The sequence below is a fragment of the Salmo salar genome, chromosome 13, assembly GCF_965601325.2.
Source record: "Salmo salar chromosome 13, fSalSal1, whole genome shotgun sequence".
NCBI lineage: Eukaryota > Metazoa > Chordata > Actinopteri > Salmoniformes > Salmonidae > Salmo > Salmo salar.
In genome coordinates this window covers 17,947,051-17,970,000 of record NC_138303.1, presented here as the reverse complement: position 1 = coordinate 17,970,000, position 22,950 = coordinate 17,947,051, and the positions used below count along the sequence as shown (strand labels likewise).

The following is a 22,950-nucleotide window of genomic DNA, read 5'->3' as shown; positions in this document are numbered from 1 at the left end:
AAAGTTAAACTGTGATACTAACTCTCCAGCAAACAGTGGTACACCCCTCTCTGAATTCTCCAACTGCACCCTCCACAATGCTGTGCTTAAACACACACAGAGACACGCATCTTTTTCCATTCCCACAGAGGAAAACCAAGAGAGTGATTCAATCAACCCCATTTAGGAGCGGTCCTTAACTTTGACGGACTGATAAATGCACTTCCATTCTTCCATTCCATTCTATTATGTCTTCCTTGATTCTCTACTTCCCTCAAATCAACACTGCATCGTCTGTTCTCTCTAGCCATCTCTTCTTTTCCATACCAGAGTGTCTGCCTGTCTGTGGGTCTGTGGCCCTCCCTTTACCCCTCCTACCCTGAGTGAGTCAGTATCATGACTGTCAGCCTCTATGGAACCTGGCTGTGAGGCATTGACCCACTCTGGTAGAGATGGAGGGCAATGATCCACTCTGGTAGAGCTGGAGGACTTTGATCCACTCTGATAGAGCTGGAGGGCTTTGATCCAATCTGATAGAGCTGGAGGGATTTGATCTACTCTGGTAGAGCTGGAGGACTTTGATCCACTCTGGTAGAGCTGGAGGGCAATGATCCACTCTGATAGAGCTGGAGGGCTTTGATCCACTCTGATAGAGCTGGAGGGCTTTGATCCACTCTGGTAGAGCTGGAGGGCAAGATAAACTGATGGCCACAAGGACAGAGGAGGATATTGAGGGGGGGGGGGGGGATTAGGGCCGTCAGATCCCATTGGGGCCATCCATATCCCAGCAGCCTCTCATGTTAGAGTGAAGTGTCAAATGTCAGGTGCATTACATCCAATTATACATTGACCCTCTGTCAAACACACAATCTCACACACACACACACATACACACTGATAGTAAATTATTTTAAAAGACCCCCACCAGAGGGCAATGCAGCCCCTATTTCAACGTTAAATCCTGTCCTAGAGCGTAAATTCTCGTTTAGGTTCCACCTCAGAAGAATGACGCAGGCTACTAATACATATTACCTGAACTGAGTGTGGGAACATTGTGCTGATTTCCATATGGAGTGGGCCAATAACAACAAGTAGGCCACTGACAGCTGTCAGTGTAGCTAGCATGCTAACCTTATCTAGCTAGCTAATGTTATCTGTTTTGTGACACCATATTCAAAAGATTAGCCAACTGGCTAGGTTATGGCTGGTTCTGGAGCTGGATTTGTCATAAGCATTTAGTGAAAACTTTGCCACAGATGGATTGGGGAAACCAGTATATTTGACTTTGCCATCTTCCATAAATTGTGGCCGCAAATCCGCCATAGAAAAAGAAAGAATCAGATGAATCTTCGGTAATATGTTGGACTAGAGAAATGTTTTTCTACGTTGTAATGGACACAGTGCAACTTTGGTAGACTGTTGGCAGGCTATTCGGCGGCGCTACAGCAATGCCAAGTCAGCCCCATGCTCATGCCATGGTTCTCACAACTAGGGGAAGTAATGACTTTTCTTATGATGAACACTGCAAATGATATGTAACAACACCGCATCAGACACGAAACACCAATACAAATGTAACAACAGCACAACAAAATAAATAAACTTGTGGAATTTTCTTTTGCGGGTGCTTTTTCATAATAGGATAGATACTTGGTTTTCTAGTGTGGTCAAAACCATTCATCTTGGGGCCACGGGGGGAGCAGGGTTCTAAAATGCAATATCCCATGCAATTTTACTATTTATAAAATGTTTTTACATGTAAAAAATTGCATGTGATATTGAATTTTGGAGCCCCGCTCCCCCTGTCGCCCCAAGATGAATGGATTTGGCCACGCTATATATACAGACTACCTAAAAAATAAGTGAAAAGTATTCATCAGAAACTCTTTGCTAGTGTTTCTGATTAATAAACAATGGCATGGTGGTGGGTGGTAACTTTAAAATAAAACCCAGCCCTGAATAAATGTAGACTGAAACTGATTAGCATAGGGAAAAACAATGCATTGACACAGATTTCCCACTTCATACTTTGACTAACATTATGACTTATTGACTTAAATCGTTGTGCAACATCATGGGTGAGCTATGGGCATCGTCTTTCAGCTCCAGCTCTTGTGGGCGTTTAAGTATGATGTATTCAGCTCACCCCTACGCCAAAATTCCTTGCACATGTATAGACTATTAGCCCTAATTTCGGCCCAAATTGCTTCCTGTAATGAAGAGTGGACATCGTTAGTGAGCCGCTCTCCGCTGCCGCGCACAAAGACATCTAAAGTATCGCTTCCAACTCCACAGAAGTTTGGAGAAAAATGCTAACCTTCCCCCCTCCTCACCCCCCATCTTATAAAATCATTAGACCCACAGACTTCAAAGACAGAGAGATGAAAACACTGCCAGTCTCCCTCAGCCTCCCTCACTTTCTCTCCTGCCAAGTCGCTCAAGATTTACTTAGAAATTGGACGTTGGTCCATGTCCTGAGGACATCTTGAGATACCTTTAAAATCCGCCACTAGGGGCAACAGTGAGCGCTATTACCATTGATTAGGCGTGGGTTTTGCTATGGTGTTGTAGCCCAGTGCCAGACACTTGTTTCATTTTGTTGGGGTTTCAATCCTTATCTGGGGGAGGAGCCGCATGAAGAAGGAGGAGTCACAGTCGCAACCTAGGGTGTCCAAATCACATCCACATTTTGACTTTTGGAGCAACTTCGAAATTGGACGTTTGGAGAAACGTGGATAAACGTCAGAATCTGAAGTCAAATTGGTCAACCCGTGAGCTTGTTGCTCTTTCTCCCAGACAGACCCAATGCACTAGGCCAGACAGACTAAATGGAAGGCCCTGACTAGGTAAGATCTGCACAGGCCTCTCCCTAGCCTGCCAGCCTGTGTGTGTGTGTGTGTGTGCAGTATTTTAAACACTCTCACCTCGGTCTGCAGTGTGGTAGAGCGTTGCTCCTTGGCGCTGAGTGATTCCTTGAGCACCTCTATGTGCTGTTTGCAGTCTGAGTTCTGGTTGGTAAGAGCATCCAGTTTGGTCTGTAGGGCCTGCATCTCTGATTCCTTCTTATTCAGCTCCTGCTTCTGCTGGTCTACCTGTCAGTCACAACACACACACATTAAACCATAATAAAATACCTTAGCAATTCTGAATGGAGCAAAACCGAAAGCTCCTCAAAGACCTATTACACACAACTCAAACCCAGAATACATCAGACTAACACATAGAACACATCAGACCAACACATAGAACACATCAGACCAACACATAGAACACATCAGACCAACACATAGAACACATCAGACTAACACATAGAACACATCAGACTAACACATAGAACACATCAGACTAATACATAGAACACATCAGACCAACACATCAGACCAACACATAGAACACACACCTTCAGAGGACTGACAGGAGATATATAGAGAATCATGCTGATAAAACATGCGGCTCAGGTTTGGTTGAGAGGTCAAATGTTTGTATTTTCTGCTCCAGAGAAAATATAGAATCTCTTAGGTCAAAGTTTGGTAATTCTTCTCCCACCGTCAATTTGTGGACGTGACACATATCCTCCAACCTCCACAATCACCTTGGAGACGTTGTTGAGTACATAAACACAACGTGGAGGGCAAACGTGGACGCACACACTCTCCAATACACACAGAGGGCCATAATGATTCATCCTCTAGAAGACTAGAATGTTTCTCTATCCAAGACACACTCCTACTACTACAGGCCCCATGGAAACAACAGTCCAAACACCCAAACTGAGACAAGGAAAAACACTCGTAGGGGGAGAAAAATAGTTCTGAGAAGCTGTATTACACACAAATATCTGCAAGATTACTGATCGTTTTTGAAATTGTGTAATTGAAGGGAAAGAGCTGAAAGAACAGCACAGAACAACCACTAAGGAAATCAAATGGACCAGTTCGTATTTTGTCCCCCCTCCGTGTTTTTTCTGCGAGTGGGCTAGCTATGCGCACAAAGATTGTCATCTGCACTCCAGTGCCAAAAATGTGAGAGGTTGATTTCTGAGGGAGATTTGTTAATTGTGGTGCTCAGTGGGGAGCATGTCATGACTTTAGAATTCTGAGAGGGATAGAGAAAGCTGGGCCAATCACTTTTTACTCTGAGAGACGGGGATAGAGATGGAGAGAGAGAGATGGAGAGAGAGAGAGAGGGGGAGAGTGGTGGAGAGATGGAGAGAGAGAGAGAAACAGGCACAAAGAGAGAGAAGAGTAGAATGGGAGATATGAGAGAACAGACAGTAAGAGGTAAGATGTAAGATGGGAGAGTGGAGGGGAAAGAAAGGGGAAGAGAAAGCGGAGAGAGTGTGTAATGGAGATGGGGAGAAGAGTAGAGAAAAAAACGGGAGAGATATGAACGAGAGAAGGTAAAAGAGGGGTACTTCTGCTGAGCGGTCAGCTATCCAGGGCTGCTGGGAGAGGAGGAAGGTGGGGTGGGTGTCTAAGTGTGGTGGGGGGGCCCCGGCCCTGGAGGAGCCCAGGCCCACTGACACACGGCCTGATACCTACGGAGACAAAAACACAAAAACAACCACTAAGCTACACGCCATCACTACCTTACACTGACCTAGCATCACTAAGCTACACGCCATCACTACCTTACACTGACCTAGCATCACTAAGCTACACGCCATCACTACCTTACACTGACCTAGCATCACTAAGCTACACGCCATCACTACCTTACACTGACCTAGCATCACTAAGCTACACGCCATCACTACCTTACACTGACCTAGCATCACTAAGCTACACGCCATCACCACCCTTACACTGACCTAGCATCACTAAGCTACACGCCATCACTACCTTACACTGACCTAGCATCACTAAGCTACACGCCATCACCACCTTACACTGACCTAGCATCACTAAGCTACACGCCATCACTACCTTACACTGACCTAGCATCACTAAGCTACACGCCATCACCACCTTACACTGACCTAGCATCACTAAGCTACACGCCATCACTACCTTACACTGACCTAGCATCACTAAGCTACACGCCATCACCACCTTATACTGACCTAGCATCACTAAGCTACACGCCATCACTACCTTATACTGACCTAGCATCACTAAGCTACACGCCATCACTACCTTACACTGACCTAGCATCACTAAGCTACACGCCATCACTACCTTACACTGACCTAGCATCACTAAGCTACACGCCATCACCACCTTATACTGACCTAGCATCACTAAGCTACACGCCATCACTACCTTATACTGACCTAGCATCACTAAGCTACACACCATCACTACCTTACACTGACCTAGCATCACTAAGCTACACGCCATCACTACCTTACACTGACCTACCATCACATCGAGCTTTACACTTACTCTCGGAGAAGTGACGTTACACCACTGTAGAAGTGAAGTTCCACTGCTTCAAAGTGTTCATACCCCTTTACTTTATCTACATTTTGTTGTTACAAAGTGGGATTAAAATGGATTTCATTGTAATTTTTTGTCAATAATCTACACAAAATACTCTGTAATGTCAAAGTGGAAGATCATAAAAAAAAATTCACACCTCGATTATGTAACATTATTTATTTGATTTAATTTAACTAGGCAAGTCAGTTAAGAACAAATTCATATTTACAATGACGGCCAAACCCGGACGACGCTGGGCCAATTGTGTGCTGTCCTATGGGACTCCTAATCACAGCCAGATGTGATACAGCCTGGATTCGAACCAGGGACTGTAGTGAAGCATCTTGCACTGCGATGCAGTGCCTTAGACCGCTGCGCCACTCGAGAGCCCAATTTGCCCATTATTCTTTTGTAAATTATTCAAGCTCTGTCAAATTGGTTGTTGATAATTGCCAGACAACAATTTTCCGGTCTTGCCATAGAATTTCAAGCATATTTAAGTAAAAACTGTAACTTGCAACATCCACTGTCTTCTTTGTGTTATTGTCCTGCTGAAAGGTGAATTCATCTCCCAGTATCTGCTGAAAAGCAGACAAGGTTTTCTAGGATTTGCCTGTGCTTATTTCCATTCCGTTTCTTTTTTATCCTGAAATTCTCCCCAGTCCTTAACAATTACAAGCACACCCATAACATGATGCAGCCACCACCATGAATAAAAATATGGAGAGTGGTACTCAATAATGTCTTGTATTGGATTTGCCCCAAAACTAACACTTTGTATTCAGGAAAAAAAAGTAAATTGCTTTGCCACATTTTTTGGCAGTATTACTTTAGTGCCTTGTTGCAAACAGGATGCATGTTTTGGAATATTTTTTATTCAGTACAGGTTCCTTCTTTTCACTCTGTCAATTATGTTAGTATTGTGGAGTAACTACAATGTTGTTGATCCATCCACAGCCATTAAACTCTTAACTGTTTTAAAATCACCAAAATCCCTGAGCAGTTTCCTTCCTCTCTGGCAACTGTAAGGAAGGACGCCTCTACTGTATCTTTGTAGTGACTGGGTGTATTGATACACCATCCATAGTGTAATTAATAACTTCAGCATGCTCAAAAGGATATTCAATATTTTTTTTACCCATCTACCAACAGATGCCCTTTTTTGCGAGGCATTTGAAAACATCCTTAGTCTTTGTGGTTGAATCTGTGTTTGAGGGACCGTACAGATAATTTTATGTTTGGGGTACAGAGATGATGTAATCATTCAAAAATCATATTAAAAACTATTATTGTACACAGAGTCCATGCAGCTTATTATGTGACCTGTTAAGCAAATCTTTACTGCTGGACTTATTTAGGCTTGCCATGACAAAGGGGTTGAATACTTATTTACTCAAGACATTTCAGCTTTTCATTTGTAATTAATTTCATAAACAAAAAAAAAAAACATAATTCCACTTTGACATTATGGGGTAGGCCTGGGACACAAAATCTACATTTAATCCATTTTAAATTCAGGCTGGAACACAACATCTACATTTAATCCATTTTAAATTCAGGCTGGAACACAACAAAAATGTGGAAAAAGTCAAGGGCTCTGAATACATTCTGAAGGCTCTGTATACAGGATAGTATACTACTAGGTCAGACCTGGTGGGGGCTTTGACCCAGATAAACAGCCCAGTGAGGAGCAGAGGAAACCAAAGACCCAGAGAGGCTGTCCTGTCCCTTCATCAGAGCAGCCTGTCCTCCTCTTATCAATGTCCCCCTATTTGATTCCTCCTCAGCTCACCACCAACCTCCCACGCGCTGAAAGACCATGTCCCAGGGAGATACTGTAGACGAGGGATACATGTGATAAATATGACTCTGTGTGTGTGTGTGTGTGTGTGTGTGTCTGTGGTGTGTGTGTGTGTGTGTGTGTGTGTGTGTGTGTGTGTGTGTGTGTGTGTGTGTGTGTGTGTGGTGTAGAAAGACGAGGCGTCTGACACCAAACTCCAACCGTCAGTATGATTTATATCATTCCAGGCCAGTCTCCGCGAGGAGAGAGCTCCTTCCTCTGCTGTTGTTAGCTCATAGCCGTCTGTCAAAGCCCCATTCATAAAAACATCCCTTTATGATTGCATCAGAAACTTCCCCAATGCACTGTCAAATGGGGCCTACAAAGACCCCCATTAACAAATCAAACAAACATTTTCACATGAAACACTACTCATCGACCCCGGGCCATCACAGACACTCACACAGAGCTCTGAAACCCAACTCTGATGTTATTAAACCACTGGCCTTTCATATACCTCCATTCATCACCCCATAAAGCAATTAGAGCAGACGTTCCCATTCAAAGAAATGCTTCATGTTGATACACCAGCGGAATATTGGATGTACCATTTAGAGTACAGTATTATTATTGATGCTTGGTGTTTACTGGACAGCGTGTGTGAGTGTGTGTGGGTATGTATGAATAAACCATTAGAGAGCGCTTGCACCAGAGAAACCAGACCTTGCTCTTATAAACCTGCAGCTTCCTGTCTGACAAAGGAAGTAGTGCAAATGGACACCATCACCTGTAAACCGATATGGCTTGTGTTTTCCATGGAGAGCTGGAAGAGAAGCAAAAGCTGAAGCCGAAAAGCTGTGCCATGGCGGCGACAAGAAGTGAAGACAGTTTGGTGAAATAGTTGGTTCAGTCAAGATTTTTCCAAAGTGAGTGACGGCTCCATCCTTTTGGGTCTCGGCTGAAAAGCCAGAAAGTTTTCACCAGAGACAGTAGAAACACAAAGGTTTCTCTCAGACAACAGTAGAGGCATGCAGAGTACAGGTGATGTGAGACCTTGCAGTAGACGTGCAGTTGAAGTTGGAAGTTTTACATACACCTTAGCCAAATACATTTAAACTCAGTTTTTCTAAATTCCTGACAATTAATCCCAGTAAAAATTCCCTGTCTTAGGTCAGTTAGGATCACCACTTTATTTTAAGAATGCTAAATGTCAGAATAAAAGTAAAGATAATGATTTATTTCAACTTTTATTTCTTTCATCACATTCCCAGTGGGTCAGAAGTTTACATAAACTCAATTAGTATTTGGTAGCATTGCCTTTAAATTGTTTAACTTGGGTCAAACGTTTTGAGTAACCTTCCACAAGGTGAATTTTGGCCCATTCCTCCTGACAAAGCTGGTGTAACTGAGTCAGGTTTGTAGGCCTCCTTGCTCGCACACATCTTTTCAATTCTGCCCACAAATTTTCTACAGGATTGAGGTCAGGGCGTTGTGATGGCCACTCCAATACCTTGTTGTCCTTAAACCATTTTGCCACAACTTTGGAAGTATGCTTGGGGTCATTGTTCATTTGGAAGACCCATTTGCGACCAAGCTTTAACTTCCTGACTGATGTCTTGAGATGTTGCATCAATATTTCCACATCATTTTCCTGCCTCATGATTCCATCTATTTTGTGAAGTGCACCAGTCCCTTCGGCAGCAAAGCACCCCCACCACATGATGCTGCCACCCCCGCTTCACGGTTGGGATGTTGTTCTTCGGCTTGCAAGCCTCCCCCTTTTTCCTCCAAACATAACGATGGTCATTATGGCCAAACAGTTCTATTTTGGTTTCATCAGACCAGAGGACATTTCTCCAAAAAGTACACTCTTTGTCACCATGTGCAGTTGCAAACCGTAGTCTGGCTTTTTATGGCAGTTTTGGAGCTGTGGTTTCTTCCTTGCTGGTTATGTAGGACTCATTTTGCTTCTTCCATTCAGGTTATGTAGGACTCATTTTACTGTGGATATAGATACTTTTGTACCTGTTTCTACCAGCATCTTCACAAGGTCCGTTGCTGTTGTTCTGGGATTGATTTGCACTTTTCACACCAAAGTACGTTCATCTCTAGGAGACAAAACTCGTCTCCTTCCTGAGCGGTATGACGGCTGCGTGGTCCCATGGTGTTTATACTTGCGTACTATTGTTTGTACAGATGAACGTGGTACCTTCAGGCGTTTGGAAATTGCTCCCAAGGATGAACCAGATTTGTGGAGGTCTACAATTGTTTTTCTGAGGTCTTGGCTGATTTCTTTAGATTTTCCCATGATGTCAAGCAAAGAGGCACTGAGTTTGAAGGTAGGCCTTGAAATACATCCACAGGTACACCTCCAATTGGCTCAAATGATGCCAATTACCCTATCAGAAGCTTCTAAAGCCATGACATCAATTTCTGGACTTTTTCAAGCTGTTTAAAGGCACAGTCAACTTAGTTTAAACTTCTGACCCACTGGAATTGTGATACAGTGATTTATAAGTGAAATAATCTGTCTGTAAACAATTGTTGGAAAAATTACTTGTGTCATGCACAAAGTAGATGTCCTAACCGACTTGCCAAATGCATAGTTTGTTAACAAGAAATGTGTGGAGTGGTTGAAAAACTAGTTTTAATGACTTCAACCTAAGTGTATGTAAACTTCCGACTTCACCTGTATGGTTAAGACATGCAGTGGATAGGACTGGAGATGAGATGTTCCACCTTGGTCTTCATGAAGCTGAAGGAGACACATACAGTAGAGACATGGTAGTGACATGCACAGGCCCAGTAAATAAGAAAACATAGACACATGCAGTCAACACATGCGCAGTTAACAGTGCTGTTGACGTGATACTTGGCTTCTTCACAACCATGCAGAAGCGACATACACAACCATAGCAACATGCGGAGATGTCAAGCAGAGTGACACTAGACCAGTGAGTATCTCGCTACCTGTTTCTTCATGAACTTGGAGTGGCTTTTGTAGACCTCCATGTGTTTGAGTTCATCCAGGCGGTCGCCAGGGTGGAGCAGCCCGCTGGTCTTCATCAACTGGACCTCATCCTCCAGGTCTCGGATGTTCCTCTCCAGAGATGATATCTTAGTGTCCTACAGTACATACAGCAGCCAAGAGGGGGAGACACCCACATCAGCCACAGACAAGGCCATGATGGTTTGTAAAAGGTGTAAACAGAAAGGAGGTAGAGTCGAGAGGGCAAGGGTCGACACTGAGTCTGCCTCTCAAAGTTGATGTTTAATAAAGGGTTGATCACAAAAAAGAGAAACAGAAAAGAGAACAAGAGACAGGAGTGCAAGCAGACATGACGTCGTGCCCAGAGACACACAGAGAGCTAAATGGGACAGTGTGAGTGAGATAGATACCAATCTATATTATTAGCTGAAAAGACAGATGTGTTATAGAGCTAGACTGACACACAGACAAAAACAGACCTCTGTCCTAGCTAGAACTCTCGCACTTCCGGTTTGGAGCGAGCAGTCGCACCACGCTTCGCTCCACAGGTAATATTACACTTCGCTACATTACAACGGCTTGATTTGTTTGATCTGAGCAATTCTTCTTAGCTAGCTACATAGCCGTCTTTGTATCAAAGATAATTGTGTAGTTTAGAGTAACTGAGTAATTATCGAGGCTAGCTATCTTCGTCCTCCTAACGTAGTCAACACTGCTAGCTGCTAGCTAGCTAGTCATCACTGTTAGCTAGCCAACTTCTACCGACTAGCAGCACCGCAGAAACTATTACATTACAACGCAACGACTTGATTAGTGTGGCGTTAGTGTTAGTTAGCCAGCTACATAGTTGTCTTTGCTGTCTCTGTATCTAAGATAATTGTGTAGTTTGAGTTTGAGTATTATCGAGGTGTGCTAGCCAGCCGCGACGCGGCGCCAGACTTACTCAACACACCTAGTCATCATTAACCCACTGCCAGCTAGCCAACCGTTACCGACTAGCAGCGCTGTAGTTACTAATACTTTACAACGGAACGATTTGACTAGTGCAGTGTTACCTAGCTAGCTACCTAGTTGTCTTTGTCATAGCTTGATAATTGTTAATTGATAATTGTTAGCTAGCCAGCCATCGAGGTTAGCTAGCCAGCTATTTCCGTCCCCCGCGACGCCATTTTTCCTAACCTAGCCAACTAGCCAACTATTACCGACGAGCAGCATTGTTGAAACTAAATACACTACAAGGAACGTCTTGATTAGTGTTATGTTAGCTAGCTAGCTACAAAGTTGCTTTGTATCATGACAAGGTGTAGTACTGAAACTACCGAGGTTACCTAGCCAGCTACACGTTCAAAGTCAACAACGCAGCCACTGCTAGCTAGCCTACTCCACCAGCCAGCAGTACTGTATCATTTTAGTCAATAACATTTTTGCAACGTAAGCTTAACTTCCTGAACATTCGAGACGTGTAGTCCACTTGTCACTCCAATCTCATTTGCATTAGCGTAGCCTCTTCTGTAGCTTGTCTACTATGTGTCTGCCTATCCCTGTTCTCTCTCCTCTGCACAGGCCATACAAACGCTCCACACCGCGTGGCCGCTGCCACTCTAACCTGCTGGTCCCAGCGCGCACGACCCACGTGGAGTTCCAGGTCTCCGGCAGCCTCTGGAACTGCCGGTCTGCGGCCAACAAGGCTGAGTTCATCTCAGCCTATGCTACCCTCCAGTCCCTAGACTTCCTGGCGCTGACGGAAACATGGATCACCACAGATAACACTGCTACTCCTACTGCTCTCTCCTCGTCTGACTACGTGTTCTCGCATACCCCTAGAGCATCGAGCCAGCGGGGTGGTGGCACTGGAATCCTCATCTCTCCCAAGTGGACATTCTCTCTTTCTCCCCTGACCCATCTGTCTATCTCCTCATTTGAATTCCATGCTGTCACAGTTACCAGCCCTTTCAAGCTTAACATCCTTATCATTTATCGCCCTCCAGGTTCCCTTGGAGAGTTCATCAATGAGCTTGACGCCTTGATAAGTTCCTTTCCTTAGGATGGCTCACCTCTCACAGTTCTGGGTGACTTTAACCTCCCCACGTCTACCTTCGACTCATTCCTCTCTGCCTCCTTCTTTCCACTCCTCTCCTCTTTCGACCTCACCCTCTCACCTTCCCCCCCTACTCACAAGGCAGGCAATACGCTTGACCTCATCTTTACTAGATGCTGTTCTTCCACTAATCTCATTGCAACTCCCCTCCAAGTCTCCGACCACTACCTTGTATCCTTTTCCCTCTCGCTCTCATCCAACACTTCTCACTCTCCCCCTACTCGGATGGTATTGCGCCGTCCCAACCTTCGCTCTCTCTCTCCCGCTACTCTCTCCTCTTCCATCCTATCATCTCTTCCCTCTGCTCAAACCTTCTCCAACCTATCTCCTGATTCTGCCTCCTCAACCCTCCTCTCCTCCCTCTCTGCATCCTTTGACTTCCTCTGTCCCCTATCCTCCAGGCCGGCTCGGTCCTCCCCTCCTGCTCCGTGGCTCGACGACTCACTGCGAGCTCACAGAACAGGGCTCCGGGCAGCCGAGCGGAAATAGAGGAAAACTCGCCACTGGTGTCCCCCAGGGCTCTGTTCTTGGCCCACTCCTATTCTCGCTATACACCAAGTCACTTGGCTCTGTCATATCCTCACATGGTCTCTCATATCATTGCTATGCAGATGACACACAATTAATCTTCTCCTTTCCCCCTTCTGACAACCAGGTGGCGAATCGCATCTCTGCATGTCTGGCAGACATATCAGTGTGGATGACGGATCACCACCTCAAGCTGAACCTCGGCAAGACGGAGCTGCTCTTCCTCCCGGGGAAGGACTGCCCGTTCCATGATCTCGCCATCACGGTTGACAACTCCCTTGTGTCCTCCTCCCAGAGTGCTAAGAGCCTTGGCGTGACCCTGGACAACACCCTGTCGTTCTCCACCAACATCAAGGCGGTGACCCGATCCTGTAGGTTCATGCTCTACAACATTCGCAGAGTACGACCCTGCCTCACACAGGAAGCGGCGCAGGTCCTAATCCAGGCACTTGTCATCTCCCGTCTGGATTATTGCAACTCGCTGTTGGCTGGGCTCCCTGCCTGTGCCATTAAACCCCTACAACTCATCCAGAACGCCGCAGCCCGTCTGGTGTTCAACCTTCCCAAGTTCTCTCACGTCACCCCGCTCCTCCGCTCTCTCCACTGGCTTCCAGTCGAAGCTCGCATCCGCTACAAGACCATGGTGCTTGCCTACGGAGCTGTGAGGGGAACGGCACCTCCATACCTTCAGGCTCTGATCAGGCCCTACACCCAAACAAGGGCACTCCGTTCATCCACCTCTGGCCTGCTCACCTCCCTACCTCTGAGGAAGCACAGTTCCCGCTCAGCCCAGTCAAAACTGTTCGCTGCTCTGGCACCCCAATGGTGGAACAAGCTCCCTCACGACGCCAGGACAGCGGAGTCAATCACCACCTTCCGGAGACACCTGAAACCCCACCCCTTCAAGGAATACCTGGGATAGGATAAAGTAATCCTTCTAACCCCCCCCCTTAAAAGATTTAGATGCACTATTGTAAAGTGGTTGTTCCACTGGATATTATAGGTGAATGCACCAATTTGTAAGTCGCTCTGGATAAGAGCGTCTGCTAAATGACTAAAATGTAAAATGTAAATGTAAACATACAACTGAACCAGTGACTGGCCTGAATAGGAATGGGTGGATAAAGGCCATAGTTCTACATAGTGACAAAGCAGGTTGTATTTGTTCCGGCATGCACAGTATCTATGAGGGAATGGGAAAGGTCCTGAGCTTGTTTAGCTCCATAAGATCAGACACACGTTAAATGGTAAACCTTGGAGAAGACGAGAAGGTAATGGAATAAATGGAAGCAGATTGTATGATGGCATCGGTAGAAACCTCAGTCTGCATTCAAGCATCTGACCTCCATTACAACAACTCTACTGACATCCTCCACCGACGCCCCAACATACACTATGATATACTGTATACCATCCTACATGCACACACACACACGATTTTACATCCTGCATGCCTACACCCAATTCAAAAACCTGTGCTCACACACACATCCACCCCAAACTATACCCCTTGCCCCAAGCTAGTCTTTGTGTTACAGTCTGTGTGTTACAGTAGCTATATGAATACACATGCAGAGAAAGACACAAAGCAGACGAATCCAAAACAGCAACACAGCAGCATCATCTCATGTGTTCCTCTCAAATCTGACAAAACACACCATGTACAGAAGTTTACACACAGAGATTACACACAGAACCTTACACACAGAGATTACACACAGAACTTTACACACAGAGATTACACACAGAACCTTACACACAGAGATTACACACAGAACCTTACACACAGAGATTACACACAGAACTTTACACACAGAGATTACACACAGAACCTTACACACAGAGATTACACACAGAACCTTACACACAGAGATTACACACAGAACCTTACACACAGAGATTACACACAAAACTTTACACACAGAGATTACACACAGAACTTTACACACAGAGATTACACACAGAACCTTACACACAGAGATTACACACAGAACCTTACACACAGAGATTACACACAAAACTTTACACACAGAGATTACACACAGAACCTTACACACAGAGATTACACACAGAACCTTACACACAGAGATTACACACAGAACCTTACACACAGAGATTACACACAGAGATTACACACAGAACCTTACACACAGAGATTACACACAGAGATTACACACAGAACCTTACACACAGAGATTACACACAGAGATTACACACAGAACCTTACACACAGAGATTACACACAGAACCTTACACACAGAGATTACACACAGAGATTACACACAGAACCTTATACACAGAGATTACACACAGAGATTACACACAGAACCTTACACACAGAGATTACACACAGAGATTACACACAGAGATTACACACAGAGATTACACACAGAGAAACCAAGGAAGTGAAAATAACCTATACAGAAAATAGGGGGTCATATCTCAACACAAAGAAAGTTCCACCTTTGGCAAAACATGTGATTGTAAAGGCCATTTCCAACACATTAATTATGATTTATTCTACTTGCTACCCCATGTTCAGTTCATGTTGGGATGCAGAATCTCATCATGTTTCACTCCAACTGTCTGGGGTTAGAAACCAACGTGCAGGGAGAGAATAGTGACTGACAGACAGACTACTGTACAATCACAGCCTGCAGTAGAGACAATACACATTGAGGATTGATAAAGGCTGTATTACACATTGTAGAGGTGTATCATGTATTGAGGGTTGATAAAGGCTGTATTACACATTGTAGAGGTGTATCATGTATTGAGGGATGATAAAGGCTGTATTACACATTGTAGAGGTGTGTCATGTATTGAGGGTTGATAAAAGCTGTATTACACATTGTAGAGGTGTGTCATGTATTGAGGATTGATAAAGGCTGTATTACACATTGTAGAGGTGTATCATGTATTGAGGGTTGATAAAGGCTGTATTACACATTGTAGAGGTTTATCATGTATTGAGGGTTGATAAAGGCTGTATTACACATTGTAGAGGTGTATCATGTATTGAGGGATGATAAAGGCTGTATTACACATTGTAGAGGTGTATCATGTATTGAGGAATGATAAAGGCTGTATTACACATTGTAGAGGTGTGTCATGTATTGAGGAATGATAAAGGCTGTATTACACATTGTAGAGGTGTATCTTGTATTGAGGGATGATAAAGGCTGTATTACACATTGTAGAGGTGTATCTTGTATTGGGGATTGCCATGGGAGGAGAATTGAGCAGATTAGAAGAGGGATGAGGAACAACCAGTTACTATTACTGTACCTGCCAGATAACATCAGGATCAAAACAGAAAGGGGGTGCTGTGGTCTGAAATTACACAACACAAATACACACGTCTCAGACACTCATTACAACACAACACACGTGTCTCAGCACCAACAACATAACACACACATTGCCACAAACAACAAAATAAAACACAAATTGCAACATAACACACGTTATATTCACTCAGAAGTCACAACACTTTGCTCTCATGACTAACACACAGAACCTAATACACAGAACCTTACACACAGAACATTATACACAGAACCTTACACACTGAACCTAACACACAGAACCTTACACACAGAACCTTACACACAGAACCTTACACACAGAAACTAATACACAGAACATAACACACAGAACCTTACACACAGAACATTATACACAGAACCTTACACACTGAACCTAACACACAGAACCTTACACACCGAACCTTACACACAGAACCTTACACACAGAAACTAATACACAGAACATAACACACAGAACCTTACACACAGAACATTATACACAGAACCTTACACACTGAACCTAACACACAGAACCTTACACACAGAACCTAACACACAGAATCTTACACACAGAACCTTACACACAGAACCTTACACAAAGAACCTAATACACAGAACATAACACACAGAACCTTACACACAGAACATAAGACACAGAACATAAGACACAGAACCTTACACACAGAACCTTAAACATAGAACCTAATACACAGAACCTTACACACAGAACATAACACACATAACCATACACACACTCCGTGTACCAACCTCTAAACACCATTGAAAACATCTCACTCTAATCTGACTGGTTCTTCTGCTTATTTCAATGTTTATGTTATTGTTTCTCTCTACTCTTCCCCTCATATCAATGTTTATTTTATTGTTTCTCTCTTCTATTCCCTCATATTAATGTTTATTTTATTGTTTCTCTCTTCTATTCCCTCATATCAATGTTTATTTTATTGTTTCTCTCTACTATTCCCTCATATCAATGTTTATTTTATTGTTTCTCTCTACTATTCCCTCATATCAATGTTTATTTTATTGTTTCTCTCTACTATTCCCTCATATCAATGTTTATTTTATTGTTTCTCTCTACTATTCCCTCATATCAATGTTTATTTTATTGTTTCTCTCTACTATTCCCTCATATCAATGTTTATTTTATTGTTTCTCTCTACTATTCCCTCAGCAATGAAGAAATGCTGCTTCAACAACTAAATCCAACTCCTCCTCCTAAAATGTGCGATCTGTAAATGGGAGGACAAATGGTAAAATGTGTGAAAAATAACTGTGGTTTAGCTATAAACCACACTTGGTAGAGGCATGTGCTGAATTAACACAAAGCGTGTGTGTGTGTGTGTGTGTGTGTGTGTGTGTGTGTGTGTGTGTGTGTGTGTGTGTGTGTGTGTGTGTGTGTGTGTGTGTGTGTGTGTGTGTGTGGCTTGCATGTGGAGTCAACTGCATTTTTCACAGCTCCTACTGACTTCAAAGGCCTGAGATGAGAGTGAAAGCTTCCATATGTGACATTTGAAACAAATTGAATAAGTGCTCTACTCTGGATGGGCCAATATGTCTTTCCCTGGACACGGACCCATATAGACCCTAGTCAACACACAATCACTCTTAAACTGGTGTGTGTGTGTGTGTGTGTGTGTGTGTGTGTGTGTGTGTGTGTGTGTGTGTGTGTGTGTGTGTGTGTGTGTGTGTGTGTGGTGTGTGTGGTATTGTAATAATATCTATGCTCTTTTGTAATGTGATCTTTCCTGAATTCAGTGAGATAATCAACTGTGCTCACCTTACAGGCTATCAATATTTCACTCCGTTTCACTATGAAACTGATACCAGATCATTAGATGAACTACTGTTGCCGTCTGACTTAAATGTGGGCCTATCAACAAGTAAGACTTACCTTCATATCAATGACAGTCTGCAGGGCCTTAGTCTTGGTAGGGTCCTGCTGGCTCCTCCTGTGCAGCTCCTGAGGAGGGACCCGGTAGAAGTAAGCTTGACGACTCATCATCTTACCATATACACCACTGGCAGAATATATCTGTCTCGGTCTGTCCATTCTTTCTCCTCTCATTCTATGTCTCACACCTTCTCTCCATTTTTCTCTTCATCTGTTATTTCTGTGAAAATCTCTCACTCTTCAGTAAGCTTCCTCTCTATCAAGTGCTCTTGTTTGCTTCTTCTCTCCCTGTCCTCCTCCTCCTCTTCGCTCCTTCTCTCCCTGTCCTCCTCCTCTCGCTCCTTCTCTCCCTGTCCTCCTCCTCTCGCTCCTTCTCTCCCTGTCCTTCTCCTCTTTGCTCCTTCTCTCCCTGTCCTCCTCCTCTTCGCTCCTTCTCTCCCTGTCCTCCTCCTCTTCTTTCAGTCTGTCTCCCTCCTCTTCTCTCGGTCTTTCTCCCTAGTTAGTCGAGGAAGAGATGATTGCTGGAGGTGCTATTGCTAACAGAGGTAAAAACAGGAGACGCAACAGGTGCATCTCTCTCTCTCTCGTCTCTCGGTTTCTCAGTCCCTTCGTGTTTTGTCTCTCTCTCACTCCCTCCTGCTCTCCTCTGTCTTTCTCTAACACTAAAGCATTCGCTTAGCAACACTGTCAGCTAGCACATGCGCTATCTGCAAGCTTCTGCTATCAATAATTAATGGTAACACAGACACACATGCACACACAGCTATGCCAGTTAAACTCACAGTATTTCGTTTCACGTTGAACAGGGAGTAAGGGACAGATTAAGATCCATTAAAATAAATGTCACTGAAACAAGCATTGCCACTGTTCATATATCTCTGTAATGTTCTTGTTCACTAGGATAGTGCAGAGTTCAGACAGGCACACACACAACACTCACTCACACAAAGATAGGCAATACTAGCACTACTCTAAGACCCCAGCAGCACTACTGAAGTCACTACAGAAGTCACTACGGAAGTCACTACTGAAGTCACTACGGAAGTCACTACGGAAGTCACTACGGAAGTCACTACGGAAGTCACTACTGAAGTCACTACTGAAGTCACTACGGAAGTCACTACTGAAGTCACTACGGAAGTCACTACGGAAGTCACTACGGAAGTCACTACTGAAGTCACTACTGAAGTCACTACGGAAGTCACTACGGAAGTCACTACTGAAGTCACTACGGAAGTCACTACGGAAGTCACTACAGAAGTCACTACTGAAGTCACTACTGATGTCTATTGAATCAGTGTACAACAGGTTGTAGCATCACATTAAAGTGAAGTACCTCAGAAGGCCTGGAAGAGGCAGGACACCACCTTTTCCCAACAAGACAGAAGTCAAGACAAAACACAGACACACAAAGATGGAAAGACAGGTGCATTCAAATACAAAAATACACACAAGGTACATAGCAAGGGCCACAAGTGTTAGAGTAGAGGTCCATCGAACAGAGACAGTTTCAGGTGGTAGAAGACAGAAACAGAAAAGTCAGGAAGAATTGAGCTCTATGAAGACCACTCACCAGACCAGACCATTCACCAGATCAGACCATTCACCAGACCAGACCATTCACCAGACCAGACCATTCAACAGACCAGACCATTCACCAGACCAGACCAGACCATTCACCAGACCAGACCATTCACCAGACCAGACCACTCACCAGACCAGACCATTCACCAGATCAGACCATTCACCAGACCAGACCATTCACCAGACCAGACCACTCACCAGACCAGACCATTCACCAGACCAGACCATTCACCAGACCAGACCATTCACCAGACCAGACCATTCACCAGACCAGACCACTCACCAGACCAGACCATTCACCAGACCAGACCATTCACCAGACCAGACCATTCACCAGACCAGACCATTCACCAGACCAGACCAGACCATTCACCAGACCAGACCACTCACCAGACCAGACCATTCACCAGACCAGACCATTCACCAGACCAGACCATTCACCAGACCAGACCATTCACCAGACCAGACCATTCACCAGACCAGACCATTCACCAGACCAGACCAGACCATTCACCAGACCAGACCACTCACCAGACCAGACCATTCACCAGACCAGACCATTCACCAGACCAGACCAGACCATTCACCAGACCAGACCACTCACCAGACCAGACCATTCACCAGACCAGACCACTCACCAGACCAGACCATTCACCAGACCAGACCAGACCATTCACCAGACCAGACCACTCACCAGACCAGACCATTCACCAGACCAGACCATTCACCAGACCAGACCAGACCATTCACCAGACCAGACCACTCACCAGACCAGACCATTCACCAGACCAGACCACTCACCAGACCAGACCATTCACCAGACCAGACCACTCACCAGACCAGACCAGACCATTCACCAGACCAGACCATTCACCAGACCAGACCAGACCACTCACCAGACCAGACCATTCACCAGACCAGACCACTCACCAGACCAGACCATTCACCAGACCAGACCACTCACCAGACATCTCAGACTAATATTAATTCCAAATTGACCTTCTATTTGTATGATTATATCCCAGATGTAATACACACACACACAAACACACACACGTGTGAATGTATCCTACATGACTCTACTAAGGAGAGTGTGTGAGGCTTATCTTGTCAAGAGTGTTCACTCTGGATGTGAGAGGATTACTGGTTGTCTCAGACTGAGCCAGGATGCGTACGCACAAGCACACACGCACACGCGCACACGCGCACACGCACACACACGCACACACACACGCACACACACACGCACGCACACACACGCACGCACACACACACAAAGAATCCTCGCCACTTGTTATCCTTTCCTGGCAGAGTGTGTGTGAGTGTGTGTTTAAGGAGAACAATGCAAGGTCCAACAGCAGTGTGTGTGTGACACTACATTTTCCAAATGATGTGCATGTGTGTGTGTGTTCAGTCATCATATAGAAATATGAAAGCATGGATCTAACCGTTCTTGTAACAAGTGGCTGCACCATGAACTCATTGAGAGCATGTCATCAAAGCATGACTCTGGTCCATATGTGTCAAAGCAGCGGGCATATGGAACAAATAGCATCAAATGTAATGCTATAATGCATCCTGTACCAAAGGAAATGAACCAAAGGTTTAACTGTAGCCCAGAGGCAGTGGCGTCATAGACACACCCCCTGACCAATTACACACACCCTTCACCATCAGAAAGAGGGAGGGGGGGAGTAGACAAAAAGATCCCATGTGTTTAAATGTGTCTGCCTATCAGCTATAGGCTTTGAAAAGACAAAAGGGAAAATCTGAGAAAATCAAAGCTCTCCAGATATGGGGGAGGGATGAGAGAGAGGGGAGAGGGGATTGGAGGGGTATAATTTTGTCCCGATAAACTTTTCCGCTCCAACATTCTGGGGGATCAACAGAGCGTGGCGAGTATGCGGTGCTCAGGGTGCATGTGTGTATGTGTGTGTGAGTTTGCTGGTATTTACAGTGGAGTTTTAATGACAGCTGAGAGGCTTCGTTAGTGGAGAGAGAGAACAGCGAATCAGGAGACAGCTCTTAAAGAGTTCCGTCTGAAGAGACCAGACTACAACACGCCAATTAGTCAAACCACAACAGATACCATATCAGCCTGCAGCAAGAGGTGTGTGTGTGTGTGTGTGTGTGTGTGTGTGTGTGTGTGTGTGTGTGTGTGTGTGTGTGTGTGTGTGTGTGTGTCCAAACCAAAGATGGAGAGGTAACTATAATACTTGCAGGATGAATGATAATATGAACCAGACCAAAGAGGAGAGGAATGGACAGGAAAAGACAGGACAAGAGAAGACAGGACAAGAGAGGACAGGACAAGAGAAGAGAGGACAGGACAAGAGAAGAGAAGACAGGACAAGAGAAGACAGGACAAGAGATGACAGGACAAGAGAAGACAGGACAAGAGAAGAGAAGACAGGACAAGAGAAGAGAAGACAGGACAAGAGAAGAGAGGACAGGACAAGAGAAGAGAAGACAGGACAAGAGCGGACAGGACAAGAGAAGAGAAGACAGGACAAGAGAGGACAGGACAAGAGAAGAGAAGACAGGACAAGAGAGGACAGGACAAGAGAAGAGAAGACAGGTCAAAAGAGGACAGGACAAGAGAAGAGAAGAGAAGAGAAGACAGGACAAGAGAGGACAGGACAAGAGAGAAGAAGACAGGACAAGAGAGGACAGGACAAGAGAAGAAAAGACAGGACAAGAGAGGACAGGACAAGAGAGGACAGGACAAGAGAAGAGAAGCCAGGACAAGAGGAGAGAAGACAGGACAAGAGAGGACAGGACAAGAGAAGACAGGACAAGAGAAGAGAAGACAGGACAAGAGAGGACAGGACAAGAGAAGAGAAGACAGGACAAGAGAAGACAGGACAGAGAAGACAAGAGAAGAGAAGACAGGACAAGAAAGGACAGGACAAGAGAGGACAGGACAAGAGAGGATAGGACAAGAGAAGGGAAGACAGGACAAGAGAGGACAGGACAAGAGAAGACAGGACAAGAGAGGACAGGACAAGAGAAGACAGGATAAGAGAGGACATGACAAGAGAGGACAGGACAAGAGAAGACAGGACAAGAGAGGACAGGACAAGAGAAGACAGGCCAAGAGAAGACAGGCCAAGAGAGGACAGGACAAGAGAGGACAGGAGTGACAGGAAAAAAGAGGACAGGAGTAGACAGGTCACATAGTAGAGTAGTTTGTAATAATGTGTTATACTGTAGATATTTTGTGGTAGTGTGTAGTAATGTGTTATATTGTAGATATGTTGTGGTAGTGTGTAATAATGTGTTATATTGTAGATATGTTGTGGTAGTGTGTAATAATGTGTTGTATTGTAGATATGTTGTGGTAGTGTGTAAT

General features: G+C 44.7%; 2 protein-coding genes across 2 annotated transcripts in view; both read right to left on the bottom strand.

Annotated features, from left to right (window-relative positions):
* Positions 1–18,125, bottom strand: part of LOC106566523 (ERC protein 2) — a 353,915-nt gene extending 335,790 nt beyond the window's left edge. The window contains exons 1-3 of the mRNA XM_082959688.1: positions 18,015–18,125; positions 10,150–10,305; positions 2,904–3,071 (exon numbers count right to left, since the gene is read on the bottom strand). Of these exons, the coding sequence (XP_082815814.1) occupies positions 2,904–3,071; positions 10,150–10,305; positions 18,015–18,125 (435 nt within the window). The remainder of the gene's footprint in view (positions 1–2,903; positions 3,072–10,149; positions 10,306–18,014) is intronic.
* Positions 18,126–18,980: 855 nt separating this feature from the next.
* LOC145850454 (uncharacterized) overlaps positions 18,981–22,950 on the bottom strand; it is a 63,959-nt gene continuing 59,989 nt past the window's right edge. The window contains exon 5 of the mRNA XM_082959687.1: positions 18,981–19,300. Within this exon, the coding sequence (XP_082815813.1) occupies positions 18,981–19,300 (320 nt within the window). The remainder of the gene's footprint in view (positions 19,301–22,950) is intronic.